Genomic DNA, 15,198 nt, shown 5'->3' with positions numbered 1-15,198 from the left:
GCCAAGGGGAGGGTGCTTTTTCCCCATCACGTTGTCATGACAGGGCTGCCCCCCCCCCCGCCCAAAGGCTTTGTGGGTGGAGGAGCATTCAGGTGACCCGGGTCAGGGGCGCATCGTATTCATTCCTGCCCCTGTTCTAGAGATATGCAATTTCACTGCTCTCGGGCACCGTTTCCAGAGCTCGTTCTGTTTTAAAAGATAACGGAGGGTTTACAGAGTGGTCGTGCGCCCAGGTATTTGTGTCGGGGTTTGTTACTGTAAGATTAAGGCAAGAAATTTTGTATGGTACTTCAAAGAGGGAAAAAAATAAACTGTTAATGCAGTTGCATGGAGATTGGTGAGTCTGGAGTGAATTGGGGGGGTCCTGCAGAAGTCTTTGTGGGGGGCCCGGAAGATCAAGGCTGAGACCCTACAGAAAGCCCTCAAGCAGGCCTCAGGGGAGCATCTTTTAAGGAACTCTTTGGGAAGAGGAAGCAGGGGATGGCTGGTTTTTCATAGGAAAGGAGAAGCGAGAAACGGCAGTCATGAGGGGAAGAGGGTGACGCAGCATGACCTTAGAATAGAATCAGAATCATAGAGTTGGAAGGGACCACCAGGGGTCATCTACTCCAACCCCCTGCACAATGCAGGAAATTCACAACTACCTCCACCCCACACCCCGTGACCCCTACTCCATGCCCAGAAGATGGCCAAGATGCCCTCCCTCACATGATCTGCCTAAGGTCATAGAATGAGCATTGCTGACAGATGGGCCATCTAGCCTCTTCTTAAAAACCTCCAGGGAAGGAGAGCTCACCACCTCCCGAGGAAGCCTCATTCCACCGAGGAACCGCTGTCAGAAAATAATTCCTAATGTCTAGACAGAATCTTGGGGGAGGGCTTTTTTTTTTTGCCAGGGTTGCTTGAATTATTGGGGCGGGGGGGGGGCTTTCTGCGGAGCCTGAGCATCTCTGGCCCGTTGGGGCATCTTGCCTCACGGGAAACAGCATCTGTGTTTCATGCCTAACAACCCCAAGAGTTCTGGACTGAGGAGGGATGCCGGAGTTCCTGCGTGGCCTGAATCACGCCAACATGGCCTACCTCTTAGGGTTGCGAAGCAGCCAAGGTGATGCCCTCTCCTGGAAACGGGGCTTGTTTGGGAGGGGGCAGAGATTCTGCCAGGCGGCTTCTGGAGCCAGGAGGAGCTGTGGGCTGCCACCCTCATGAGATTGGCTCCAGAGTGGTGCCAGCCATTGGGGGGGGGGTGTCTTTCTCCTAAGATGCTACTCCCTTTGTGGAGCAGGAAAACCCACTCAGCATAAGGGACCCCTGACACTTTAATTGGGGTGTGTGGGGGGGGGGAAGGGCTCCCCCCAACGGCTACTGTGCCAGAGAAGGATGCTCCTGAGATTAACAGTGTGGTCAAACCAGTGAAATCTGCCTGGGTTTCGCACAGCTACCCACGCTGAATGCATTGGCCGAGGGGGTTCTTTAGGAACATATTTATATCCTGCCTTGCAAGCGAAACTGTCCCCAAGGTGGCTAAAAACCCTTCCCCCCCCCAAAAAAAGAACTGCGCAAGAGAACAGTGCAGAGACCCCTTTAAAGGTGGCAGAAACAACGGGGCCGAATGGATGTGGAAGCAGCCAAAAGACCATTTCTCCAAGGAGGCTGAAGCTGGCTACTTATTCCCAGTTCCTTCCCTATTCCCAGTCCCTTATTCACATTTCCTAGTTCCTGAATGTTTTTGAGGACAATTCAAAAGCTCTCCACCCCAAAATATGGATTGGACCACCACATATACACCCCCACACTCAGAGGACTGTGCCCTTCGAGATGGCGCATCCTGGGTCCTGGTCCAAAGTCCGGTTCTTGTGCCAGCTGATCCCTAGTGGGGTGACCCCACAACCAATACACATACAGACACTGCACCCCAAAATAATCTTTGGACCACCCCGAATTACACATCCCCACACTCCAGAGACTGTCTCCTCCAAGAAGAAATACAGCGGTGCCCGGTCCAAACACCCATTCTGGCACCACTGGCTTCTTTTTGGGTCCCCCCCCCCAGAAACCTGTATTGCAATGAACATTTGAATAAGGAACTGGCTCTCTGCACCCCAAAATATGGATTGGACCACCACATATCATACAGGGGACTGTGCCCTCCAAGAAGGCACATGCTGGGTTCTGGTCCAAAGTCCAGTTCTTGTGCCATCTGCTCCCACGTGGGGTGCCCCCAGGACCAATGCACATGCAGACACTGGGGCCCAGCTGCACCCCAAAACAATCTTTGGACCACCCCACATTACATGTCCCCACACTCCAGAGACTGTCCCCTACAAGAAGACATACAGTTGTGCCCGGCCCAAACACCGGTTCTGGCTCCACTGGGCCCCAGTGTCTGTATGTGCATAGGTCCTGGGGGCACCCCACTTGGGAACACCTGGCACAAGAACCGAACTTTGGACCAGGACCCAGCATGCACCCTCTTGGAGGGCACAGTCCCCTGAATGTGGGGGTGTATGATACGTGATGGTCCAGACTTTCTTTTCAGGTGCAGAAGACAGAGAACTGTTCTAGTTCCTTATTCAAAACTTCTTTGCAATACAGGTTTCTGGGAGGGGGAGACCCAAAAAGAAGCCAGTGGTGCCAGAACCGGTGTTTGGACCGGGCACCACTGTATGTCTTCTTGGAGGGGGCAGTCTCTGGAGTGTGAGGATGTGTAATGTGGGGTGGTCCAAGGATTGTTCTGGGGTGCAGCTGGGCCCCAGTGTCTGCATGTTCATTGGTCCTGGGGGCACCCCACTTGGGAACAGCTGGCACAAGAACCGAACTTTGGACCAGGACCCAGCATGCACCCTCTTGGAGGGCACAGTCCCCTGAATGTGGGGGTGTATGGTACGTGATGGTCCAGACTTTCTTTTCAGGTGCAGGAGACAGAGAACTGTTCTAGTTCCTTATTCAAAACTTCTTTGCAATACAGGTTTCTGGGAGGGGGGGACCCAAAAAGAAGCCAGTGGTGCCAGAACCGGTGTTTGGACCGGGCACCACTGTATGTCTTCTTGGAGGGGGCAGTCTCTGGAGTGTGAGGATGTGTAATGTGGGGTGGTCCAAGGATTGTTCTGGGGTGCAGCTGGGCCCCAGTGTCTGCATGTGCATTGGTCCTGGGGGCACCCCACGTGGGAGCTGCTGGCACAAGAACCGGACTTTGGACCAGGACCCAGGATGCGCCATCTCGAAGGGCACAGTCCCCCGAGGGTGGGGGTGTATGATATGTGGTGGTCCAATCCATATTTTGGGGTGGAGAGCTTTTGAATTGTCCTCAAAAACATTCAGGAGCTAGGAAATGTGAACAAGGCACTGGGAATAAGTGGGCAGCTTCAGCCCCCTCTTTCTGCCGGGGCTCCCTTCCCCCAGCCGACTTCCTGGAGAGGCCGAGGTGTGGACCACGTGCCGGGATGCCCCCAGTGACGGGTCGCCTGGGTCTGGCCGCGCCAGGTTGCTCCCCAAAGGGCAATCTCCGCAGCGGGAGGGGTGGGCCTGGGGAGGAGGCAAGAGACCCCGGGCCAAACCCGCGGGGGCTCTACAGGCTGGCCTCGAGACGCGGGAGCGATGCTTGCAGCCGGCCAGCGGACCAAGGCCTGGGCCCCAGAGGGGGAGGGGGGTGGGGGTGGGGGGCGCCAGACTCGCTCCGGGCATCCTTGCGGCCACCTGCCAAAGTGGGCTGTGGCTCCCCGCTCATGGCTTCGGCGGGGGGGGGGTTAGCGCAGTTTCCGGGCAGGGGTTCGGTGTTGGGGGGCTGGGGGGGGGTTGCTGAGACAGAAGCCTGCAGGTGCCTGCTCCGTTGGCTGCGCGGAAACGCGGGTCGCTTTCGGGCTGCGGGGGAGGGGGAGGGGGGGCGAGCGTGCAGGTGCGCCACAGGTGGCGGGGGCCGCTGGGGGCCTCTCACCCGCGGTCCTGCGGGCCCTTCTCGCTCCGGCCCGGCCCTTGGCGGCCCGCCGCGGGTCCCAGGGCCGAGCGGGCCTTTTCTGGGGCAGGTGGGCGGGCGGCGCGCCAAGGCCGGGGGAAGGGGCCCAGCCGGCTGCGGCGGTTGCGGGAAGAGGGCGGGCCCCGGCGGGCCTTAAAGCTGGGGCGGCCGCCCCCGCCGGGCAGGGCAGCCTCTCGCCTCGCCCCACCGCTCGGGCTGCGCGGCGCCATGGGCCCGGGGATGCTGATGATGATGCTGCTGCTGCTGGGGCCACCGCTGGCCGCCGCCGCCGCCGCGCCCTGCCGCGCGCCTCCCCACCGCTGGTGCAGCTCCCGCGAGACGGCGCGCGCCTGCCAGGTGAGAGGCGGGGCGGGGCGGGGCGGGGGGCTTCTGCCGCTCCCCGAAGGGGCCCCACCCGGGCATCCGCGCGGGCCTGCCGGGCCCCCCCCCCTGCGCCCCTCGGCCAGGGGCGGCTCCCCTCGGCTGGCCAGCCCGAGGTGCGGGGCCTGGGGCCGGCCGGCCTCTCGCGGCTTCTCCCTGCAGGAGCCCCGCCCCACAGCCCCCGCGCAATGGGGGGGAGGGGGGCGAAGAGCAGCCGACGCGCCTGGGGAGGCCCGGGGGGAGGCCCCCCACTCCTTCACCCTGGGCCAGTCGCTGCTCTCTCCGCCCCCCTCCCTCCCTCCCTCCCTCCCTCACAGGGTGTCTGTCTGTCTGTCTGTTGTGGGGGGGGGGGGAGACGCCGGGGGGGGGGAGGGAGGGATGCTGAAAGACCCTTTGAGGAGACACAGGAAGAATTCAATTGAAAAGAGAGACTGGAAATAGAGGAGCAGCCCGGCTGGCAGTCCCCTCCCCTCCCGCCCCCTCCCGTCCCGCCGGCTGCCTTGGGGTGGCAGGAGGATCGCGCTTTCCTGGTAGGACATCTTTGTTTGAAAGGGGAGGGATGGTGAAGGGATCCTAGGTGGAAGGGATCCTCTTGCACTGGGGCCTCATCTGGACAGAAGAAGGAGAAGAGCTGGCTTTTCTAGGCCGACTTTCTCTACCGCTGAAGGGAGACTCCAAGTGGCTGGCAATCACCTCCCCTCCCCCCCTCCCCCACAACAGACACCCTGGGAGGGAGGTGGGGCTGAGAGACCTGTGACTGGCCCAAAGTCACCCAGCTGACTTCATGCAGGGGAGTGGGGAATCAACCTCCTGGCCCATGAAAGCCCCAATCTGATGGGCCAGTCTGGGGAAGTCCCACCTGGAAACCCCCTCCCCCGGGCCCAAAGCAGCCCCACTCCCTTGAGGCCCAGCCAGAAACCCTACACTTTCACTTCCCAATTGAAAGCTGGAGGGTGGGTGGGTGGTGGGTGGTGGTGGTGGTGGGGAGTTCCCCTTCTCCTTTTCCTTTGTTTTCCACCCCTGCAGCTTGACTTTCTGCCAGGGACTTCTTGGCCTGGCAGCAAACCAACACCCAAACCAAAACCAAAAGCCCCGATCCTGCTGTGTTGGCGCAGTCAGCAAATACCACAGGGGCGGGGGGGGGGTGTTGGTGTGCCGGTGTGATGACTCAGCCACTTGTTGCCAGTTCCACAACCTGGATATGATGTGCAGTGGGGCGGGAGCCAATCTCTGGCTTGACGCTTCGGTCCCACAGGGGTGCGCCAAGATCTCCTGCCTCTGGTACTTTGTTCCGACCCCTTCCCCCCCCCCCCCCCCCCGCAGCTCCGCTCCTCTGACCGACCCATGCTGGCCCTCCTCTCTTAGGTCAGCCACGGTGACCTCCGGTACTTTTCCAGAGGCTTCAACAGCCTTCCTGAAGTTGCCGTCATGACGGTTTCTATGGAGCTGAAATGGCACAGGTTGTGTGAGGCGAAGTCACTGGGGAGGGGTTTTGATGCGGCTCCTCGGTGGAACAGAGGCTTCCTCGGGGGAGGCGGTGGTGGTGACTTCTCCTTCCCTGGCGGTTTTTAATCGGAGGCTAGATGGCCATCTGTCAGCAGTGCTGATTCTATGACCTCAGGCAGATGATGAGAGGGAGGGGGCATCTTGGCCATCTTCTGGGCATGGAGTAGGGGGTCACTGGGGGTGTGGTTGGGAGGTAGTTTGGAATTTCCTGCATTGTGCAGGGGTTGGACTAGATGACCCTGGTGGTCCCTTCCAACTCTTATGATTCTATGGTGCTAATTGTTTGGTGCAAATAGCTAGATCTATTTGTTGGTTCTTGTGGATTATTATTATATATTGTGTTTGTTATCCTTGTAACCCACCTAGGATTTGGTTCCGGAGAAAGGCAAGTTAAAAATAAACCTGGTTAATAGTGCTTTTCTAGGGGTCTGGCCTGCTGTTCACATGAGCAGTTAATTCCCTGCGTGAAGCTCTTCTTCAACCTTGAGGTTAAAAGTGGACCTCTGTCTGAATGAGTAGTTTTGCTTGGTAGGCTTCTTTTCACCCATGGCGAGGTGCTTAAATCCCCCCCACATACACACACAAGCGTCCAGATCTCATGTGACGCATGCTTCTCTTTCTTTCTGGCTCGCTCAGGGGCCCATTCGGAGGCTGGGCAATGCCAGCGTCCCTTTCCTGACACACGCTTGGGTCTCTTGCAGGCGGAGCAGCGCTGTGCCATGCGGGCATCCCCCAAGGCCCCCCCGGTCTCCGTGCAGCTTTACTACGAGAGCCTGTGCCCGGCCTGCCGAGGCTTCCTCTCCACTCAGCTCTTCCCCACTTGGGTTATGCTGGATGAAATCATGAACGTCACGCTGGTCCCATTTGGCAATGCAAAGGTAAGAGGGTCTGGGAGCCTCTGCTGGATGGGGGCGGGACACACTCCCGCCATGCAGGCAGCAGGCTCACTGAGCTGTGCCCTCCTTGCAGGAGACAAAGTCGAAAGGCAAGTGGCAGTTCGAGTGCCAGCATGGCGAAGAGGAGTGCCAGGGGAACATGATAGAGGTGAGCCAGTGAAGGGCTCCCTCCCGGGGGGTGTCTGTGGACCGCAGGTGGCGGGAGGGCCCTGCTGGCGGCCAGCCTTTGGCCGGCTCTTCCTGGGGGGGGCACCCTGACCTCTCCTAACCTTTGCGCGATCCCTTCCCTCCACGCAATGGGCTTTTCCTGCCTCTCCCAGGCCTGCCTCATCCACCTGTTGAAAGACCCCGGCCTTTACTTCCCGGTCATCTTCTGCATGGAGTCAGGCAGCGATGTTGTGGGGAATCTGCCGCTGGTACGTGACCCTGGATTTCTACCCTCCTCAGTGCCAATGGGATGTGTGTGTGTGAGTGTGTTTGGGAAAGGACTTTGTGTGGTCCGCTGGAGCCAGACACAGGAAAATGGCTGTGGTGTCCGGAAGAGGTCCTGTCCCAAGCCGGTCTGTCTAGTACGGCGTGGTGCATTTGGACTTAGCACAGTCTTGGGCGGAGCGAGGCCTTTCTCAACCCCCAGGAGATCCTGTCAGCTGGAGCAGCCAAGGGTTGAGCCAGGGACCTTTGGCACACGGGGGTATGCCGCTGAGTTAAGTCCCCTCCAGGAAGCTTCCTGGCTGGGCATGAGGGATCTAGCCATCGATCTCGTGTGTGTGTGTGTGTGTGTGTGTGTGTGTGTGTGTGTGCACATGGGACAGGTCTTCATCAGTAGCCCATCGGAATGCAGCTGATGGATGCTGTGGAGAGAATTTTCCTTACCCTCCCCCTTTCTCTCGGTCCCTCGTGATTAGCTATCTCTCTGCCTGCTACTTACCAGGAGCAGAGTTCAGAGAATTTAACCTTTGCACACAAGCCACTCAAGCAGCACACACCAAACGTATAAAGTAAATCATGCAGCTTTATTATACTTACAAGGAAATATAAAGCAAAGAGAGAAAGCAATACTTAACTGAATATATATATGACAGCACACGCACTGACAGACAGACAAACAGTCAGAGATCTCTGAGGTCGTTCCAAGGAAGAGACAGAAATGAGTCTCTCTCTTAGAAGGACCAAGACTGGACATCTGGACCAGCCTTTTATAGCCCGAACCGTGAGAGAGGGTCTCAAATGGCCCCCTCCTGTCAAATTCTTGAGGAAATGAGTCTCCACAAATCATGACTAAAATTGTTTAGAAATATCTTGTTCCATAATAAGTTTTTCATGTCCAGGTCTCTGACAGCCATCCGTTCATCCGTTACCCTGTGTTCATAAACAATTTCCTCACTGTGTAGTGGCCTTGTTACTCTGAACATGATTTGGAGTACTTAATGTGCTTTGGGTGACTAGCTTCTAGCAATGCAATCTCCTATGCCCTTTAGGGTCAAGATCCTAATTGAAGCTGAGGTCAGCTAAAAGTCAGGTCTTCATATGGCTTCTAAGTTATAGATTAATAAGCTACTGATTAATAAAATTGGTTTTTCTTAACCCAACCAATATAAAATATTCTCGCCACAGATGCGTCCTCCGATAATACGGTGGATGTAAACCAAATGGGACTTTCGTGTCGGTGAGGAACGTGTCACCCCCTTGCTGGCAAAATTGGGGGGAGGCAGTGCCCTCCCGCCACACCATGGTGGCAATGGCATAGGTGACGACAGAATAAATCAAGGTGACGACAGAATGAAGCAGGCAAGAGCTTATGGCTGGTGCACCCAGAGAGAGCCAGTCGGCCGGCCGTGGACTTCCCTGGCGGAGGGAGCTCTGTGCCCAGGATCAATTCTGTGAGCAGCGATGCTTCCCTCTGGCACAAGGAGGCTTATTATCATTCCCTGGTGCCTCTTTGAGCTTCATGCACTGGAGGAAAGCGTCTTCACTGGTCGAACAAGTTCTGTGGGGTACCCCCATTGCTGTCCATTGCAAAAGAAGAGTCCTTCAGCAATGCCTCCTAGGGTAGACCCAGTTTTTAAAGAAGTGTCTGCCTGGCCCAGTGAAGCCGCTTGACCCATGGTGCCTTCTCTACGATCCCCTCCGACCTTACAGTGCCTGAAGGTTTATGCCCATGATGTGCCCTTGGCCAACGTCACGACCTGCGTGAAGGGAGACCTGGGAAACCAGCTGATGCACCAGAACGCACTTCTTACCACGGCCCTGGAACCGCCGCACCAATACGTGCCATGGATAGTCATCGATGGGGCAAGTACCAGACAGAGGGCCCAGAGGGGACACTGGGGAGGAGGAGACGGGGTTTCCAGCCTCCAGGTAGGGCCTGGAGATGTGGAATCACAACTGATCTTCAGACAACGGAGACCAGCTCCCCAGAAGGAAATGGCCGCTCCAAATAGTGGACTCAACAGCATTATAGCCCCCTGAGGTCCCTCCCCCCGCAACTACTGCCTTCCCCAGGCTGCACATCCCAAATCTCCAAGGATTCCCCAGCAGGTAGGTGATGTGAAAAGACCTCTGCCTGAGATCCTGGAGAGCAGCTGCTAGTCTGAGTAGACAATACCTGACTTCAATGGACCAAGAGGGGTCTGATTCAGTATAGCGCAGCTTCATGTGTGTTCAACCCGTTAGTTCCTTTTCTGCTGCCAGCCAGGACTTCAGCGTAAGACGGCGCAACCCCCCTGTAGGGTCTGGAAGAACGTTGTGCCAAAGAGATGCTGTTTCAGGCCTTCCTTCCAGACACCCTTCCCTCCAGCTTTCATGGGTCAAGGCCATAAAGTTGCCCCCTGGTTGTTGTGCAACTTCTTCCTTTGTGTGTGTGGGGGGGAGGCAGGCGGATCATTTTGCCTCCCAAGTAAGGCACGTTTACAATAAGGATCATTTTGCCTCCCAAGTAAGGCACGTTTACAATAAGGATGGGCCATGGCCAGCTTTCTGTTCATTCCCCCAGAACCCCCTGGTTCAGAGGTGGGTTGAATTTGCAAGGTAAGGGTGCCTGTCAGGATCCCAAACGGCTCCCTGCTGCACCCAAGAAGCCCCTTGCGCAGTCAGACTGAAGCCAACCGAGTCAGCATCCCTAGCCTAGCAGGCGTGGGCCCAGCCCTCTGGGAAAGCCAGGCCGGCCAGCCAGGGTCGCCCTTCTGCTCTTCCATGCCCCATCCTTTAAAATACATTCTTCAGCACTTGGGGAGGAGGTACTCATTCACTCTCTCACCAGCAAGTGGCATAAATACTTCCTTACTGATATTTATTTGCTTCATTTATGCTCTGCCTGTTTCCAAAACGGATCCAGAGTGGCTTATATTATTCTCCTCCATTTTATCCTCACAACAAGCCTGTGAGGTCACATGAACACCTGAAGCTGCCTTCTACTGAATCAGACCCCCCCCCCTGGTCCATCAAAGCCAGTATTGTCTACTCAGACCGGCAGCGGCTCTCCAGGGTCTCAGGCAGAAAAGAGTCTTTCCCATCACCTCCTTGCCTAGTGCCTTTAACTGGAGATGCCGAGGATTGAGCCGGGGACCTTCGCATGCCAAGCAGAGTCTCGACCACTGAGCCGTGACCCCTCCCCTAGGTCAGCTAGGCTGAGAGTGTGCGACCGGCCCAAGGTCACCCAGTATGCTTCCATAGCACAGTGGGGATTTGAACCTGACTCTTGTGTTTTGCGTAGGGCTCAAGTCTGTCACAGCCGGGGGTGGGGGTGGGGAGGGCCCCCACTTGGCTCCTGTGACGTTTCTGCTTCTCTTTTCCAGAAGCACACAGAAGTCCTCCAGTCTGTGGCCATGGAGGGCCTCTTCAGGCTCGTCTGCATCATGTACCAGGCAAGTTTCTTCTCTGGGCACGTAAAAAGCCACCGGCCCACCACTCGGGGGGAGGGTCCCGTTTCCTCCCTGCCCAGCTTTCTGGAGGAAGACTGTTCTCGAGGGGCTTTGCTTTCCGGTCAGCTTTAGCTGAGCCATCTCCAGATTAAAACGTTGGACGCAAACTTCTGACCCACGACCGAGCTCCTCCTCCTTCCTCAGGCACAAGGGGGGTGGGTCGGGGGGAGGGAGAACAAACAGCTGTTGCATTGTGTTAGTGATCTTACTGAGCTCCGCCTTGCGGACAAAGGGCCAGGAAGATTATTATTATAACTGTTGTTATTACATAGTATAGATTCTAAATAAACTTTGCTGGTCAGATTTGCCTTAGCGGGGAAAGTTCAACTAGGAAGGAAAGAATAAGGAGGAACCCTCCCCGAGAATCTGCTCTCCTGGCGCTTTAGGCATTACTACAACCTATGGATCTTGCGCTAATTACCTTTATAATCTAGCTCTACCATCCCAGAGAAGAGCCTTTATTCTGGCTAGATTAAATGCCTTTCCATTGGCAGTGACTTATGGCAGGTTTCTTTGTACACCTCACAATGCCCGGTTATGCGCCTACGACGCTGGAGTCCCCGACTTAGTGGACCATGTCCTACTGGACTGCCCGTTCCACAGCCGACCGCTCCATTTAATGCTCAGCCATCTGCCAGATCCTCGGCATATAAGATCAAAAAGGGATCTGACTCGCCTCCTTTTAGCAGATCAGGACAAGAAGCTTCGCTGCTTTAGTAACCTCCTTTTTAGCTACAGCCCTTGAAGCGGGTCGTGCTGTTCAAATGACAGGCTCTTAGAATGTTTCACTTACTGAGAAGTGAAGGTATCTTATTCATCCAATCATCGAGTAAGCAGGACTCAACAACTTTACCTACTTTTAAAAAGCAAGTCTTTTTATTGAATTGTTCCAGTAAAAATATGAAAAGAATATTTGAATAAAAATATTATTTATTTCACATAGAATGTATGCACGTAAATAATTACAGAAATAAAAACTATATTAGTTAGTTCAACAGGAACAAATGTATATGCAAGCATCAATAGCAATATCATCAATCTTTATGATTCTATAAGAGTTTCTCAAGTATATATTTCATTCAGGAAATAATACAGTTTACAGAAATCTTATGAAATAATGATTAGTGCATTGAATAAGTATTCTAGTTCAAATTATTTAACTGTAAGACATACTTTTACCCAGTTATGTCATTACAGAGTCTCTGTAAGGATTCTATAAGTTCATTTAGAATAGTTAGATTTCCTTCAGGTATTCTTTAAGTATCATTCTATTATTTCAATGCTTTTAGTAGTTGTAAGAATAGAAGAGATCTCTCTGGTTTCATAGTTTCATGTTAGAACTGATACTGTAGCTCTTTCAGCAGTCTATTTGAGACTGAAGTTTATGAAACCACAAAGTCTTTACATGTTTAAGATCTATGGGTCTGAAGATGAGCTTCAGAATAGAAAAGATTATATGTAAACCATGCTCTAAGCATGCATTTATTATGAGCATTGTTGTATAGCTAAGAGCCATTCTAATGGTTTAATCATACTATGATTAATCAGTATTTGAAGCTATAAAATTATGTGTAGAGTGTTAACTCCATTCTACAGTCTCTCTGGCAGTGCCAATCTCTAGAGAGTACTGAGTATATTTCAGTTTAACAGCTTAAGGCTCCATGGATCTCCCTCCATGTATTCCAATTATATGTATTTCAATCAGAGTATATGTTCTATGTGTTAAGCCATTGTTGGCTGTAATGCATGTCAGACAGTTCTGTGTCAGACCTTAGTCTCAGAACTGACTGCAAAGTATATCCAGTGCTTCCTCCTTGTGTAGGAAGTCCCCTGGAATATGTTCTGTAATAGGCTTCCTAGAGAAGCTTCATTTACATCTTGTCCATAAGACTAGGAAGACTGTATATAAGATGGATCTTATGAGAAGACATAAGTCTTGTTAGAACAAATGAGTTCTCAGTGTCACCATATTCAAATATGGCAAGGTCCATTCTCTTATGATCCTTAGAACACAAGAGTCTCCATCACAGGATGGAGCATTATACAGACAAATCTCCCAGACAATCAGTCTTCAGAGAGACAGATTGTGTGGCATAATATTTCTCTGTGAGAATTCTCCAGAATTAAAAGACAAGTATAAATGTGTCCCTGATTCACACAAGAATCAGTTTCCCTAATCCACGCAAGGAATAGGCTTCCAAGTGTTTTACATCTCTTGGTCGATGGAGAGAAGTCCATAGGTCATGGTATGTTCAGACTATCAGGACCTTCTCTCTTAGACTCACGCAAGAGACATATGTAGGGAGTGAGGTCAGACAGCGTCCAGCCGTCTTCCTTCAACTCCCTGCTTTCCTAGTTTTACATCTTGGCGGATGTTTGGGAGGGCTAACAGCCAGGCAACATTCAGCTGCCCTCTGCCAACTTGCTACCTTTTAGTCAGAGAGAGAGCTCTGTATCTTTCAGTGTCCTAGGATGGATGGTTGCTAATCCAGTCAACCATAGGACTTACAAGCAGTGCTTAAGCTTACCTATTTCCAATCAGCAGAAAATAGTTAGTCAGACCTGTTAGAAAATAGTCTGTCAGGCTCATACATTAGTTAGCAGGCTAATATTCAGCTGAGACAGCAGTTTACATAATTACAACATGAAGACTCTGAATAGCATAGCAAGTTTTGTTGACCTTGAACTAGTTCTGTCTCAGGCATACTAGTTTATTCCATTGTATGACTATAACAGTAGAATCAGACTTGCTTTTAAATAGTAAATAAGCCTGGCTTGTTACTTCCAGTTTATGAAGTAATTACATCTTCTCAATACATTTAATCCTTATAAAAGCTAATGGGGACATACTTTCGTAACATAATCCTGGTTTATATTGTCTCAGCCCACAACACCCTCACTGAGAGAATCTCCAAAGATCATCTGGTTCAAGAGAGCTTAAAGCTCTTCACAAAACTTTAATTTTAATTGATAAACTATCATTACTAATGAATAATAAGAATGATCTCAACCTATTTTAGCTGGCTGTTTGGCGTGTTTTACTATTCTCCGATGCCAATAAAGGTATTGTATTATTACTGAATATGGAGAACATGTTGCAAAGGGATGGAGGCTCTGTGGAAAGCAGCAGGAGGCGCAAGAGGAACAAAAATGTGAAAATCCAGGATTGCTGTGTTTTTTGTAACTACTTTTTGGAAGGGGGGAGTAATGGGGCTGTCCCTCTCTGGAGTTCTGAGCTCTGCCTTTTTTCCGCCCCACAGGGAGAGCTGCCTTTGGCCTGCCAAGAACAACTCCAAGCCCCATCTTCTCCATCCCCACAAAATACCTGCCTGAGGTATTAACTTCAGGCCGCCTTCCCAACCCCTTGGCGCTGACCTGTGGAGTCTGCAGCTGGCCAGCAGGAACCTTCCTCTTCCAGTCTCCCATGGGGCCAGGGCCTCTGGAGGGCCAGCAGCGACCTGTGGTGATGCAGGAGCCAAGAAGCATCTGGCCCCTCTGCCTCCATCTCCACCAAAGGAAAGCAGAAGGGCTGCCTGCCGCCGCCTCCACGGAAGAGACCTCTCTTCTTCTTCTCTTGTGTCGTGGCTTCAGCGGCTGCAGCAGGATTAGGTGCATCATCACTGACAACCTGCATTTCTCTGGTTTTATAAAAAATTGTAATTATGATTTGGGTGAAAAAAAGTTTAATTTTGTCAAATGATGGTCTAGTCTTGTTTTGGGTCTGGGATCTTCGGTAGCACTGGTGGTGGGGGAGCAAAGGATCAGAGGCAGGTGGGAGGAGAGGAGTATTTATGGATACTAGTTCTAATGGATACTAGTCATGATGCATCCCTATTCTCTCCAGGATCAGAGGAGCATGCCGAATATATTAGGTGCTGCGGAACGCAGGCAGGATGGTGCTGCTGCAGTCTTGTATGGGGGCTTCCTAGAGGCACCTGGTTGGCCACTGTGTGAACAGACTGCTGGACTTGATGGGCCTGGGTCTAATCCAGCAGGGCCTTTCTTACATTCTTATGTAGTCTCCCACATGAATTCCCCCAACTAAAGCGGAGGCAATTTAATTCAGGTAATGCTCCTGCTTCGGGTATGTGTTGAGGATTCCCCACACCTGGGCGCCCTGCTGTGGCCGCCGGGGGCACGTCTTCTTGTCCAATGGGGTGGGCATCTCACCTGTCAGGCTGCTGTGGGGGTTCCACTTGCCGGCTGCCCAGAGCCCCTGCCTGCAAAGTAATCCTTTTGGGAGGGCTTGTCCACACGTGGGGTGAGGACTTCGCTCTCCGTGAAGGGGGGTTGTACCCAGTGACAGACTCTCGGCACTAGGTGGCGGCCCACTGCCCAGGTTGGAGACCCACAGTGCTCTGGGTCCAACTGATGGAGCAAAATCCACACCCTGCGTGCCCCTTATGCCACAAGCAAGGGCCGCCTGCTCGTGTTCTATGTCCTCACTTCTGGTGGAAGTCGGGCAGCTTCTAGAGCTGCACATACCTTACCTGCCAGACGATGTGTGCGGAGAGACCACTGAACACACATGAACACACACATGAAG

At 53.1% G+C, this 15,198-nt stretch overlaps 1 protein-coding gene across 1 annotated transcript; it reads left to right on the top strand.

Moving 5' to 3' along the window:
• Positions 1-4,228: 4,228 nt before the first annotated feature.
• IFI30 (IFI30 lysosomal thiol reductase) lies at positions 4,229-13,993 on the top strand (the record flags this gene model as incomplete). The annotated part of the gene is made up of 7 exons (XM_056867552.1): positions 4,229-4,306; positions 6,538-6,714; positions 6,806-6,880; positions 7,053-7,148; positions 8,872-9,024; positions 10,527-10,595; positions 13,913-13,993. Coding segments are annotated over 7 exons (729 nt in total), but the record flags the coding sequence as incomplete, so codon positions are not given.
• Positions 13,994-15,198: the final 1,205 nt, after the last annotated feature.

Source organism: Euleptes europaea, chromosome 2 (assembly GCF_029931775.1).
Source record: "Euleptes europaea isolate rEulEur1 chromosome 2, rEulEur1.hap1, whole genome shotgun sequence".
Lineage (NCBI taxonomy): Eukaryota > Metazoa > Chordata > Lepidosauria > Squamata > Sphaerodactylidae > Euleptes > Euleptes europaea.
This window is presented reverse-complemented; position numbering and strand designations above follow the sequence as displayed.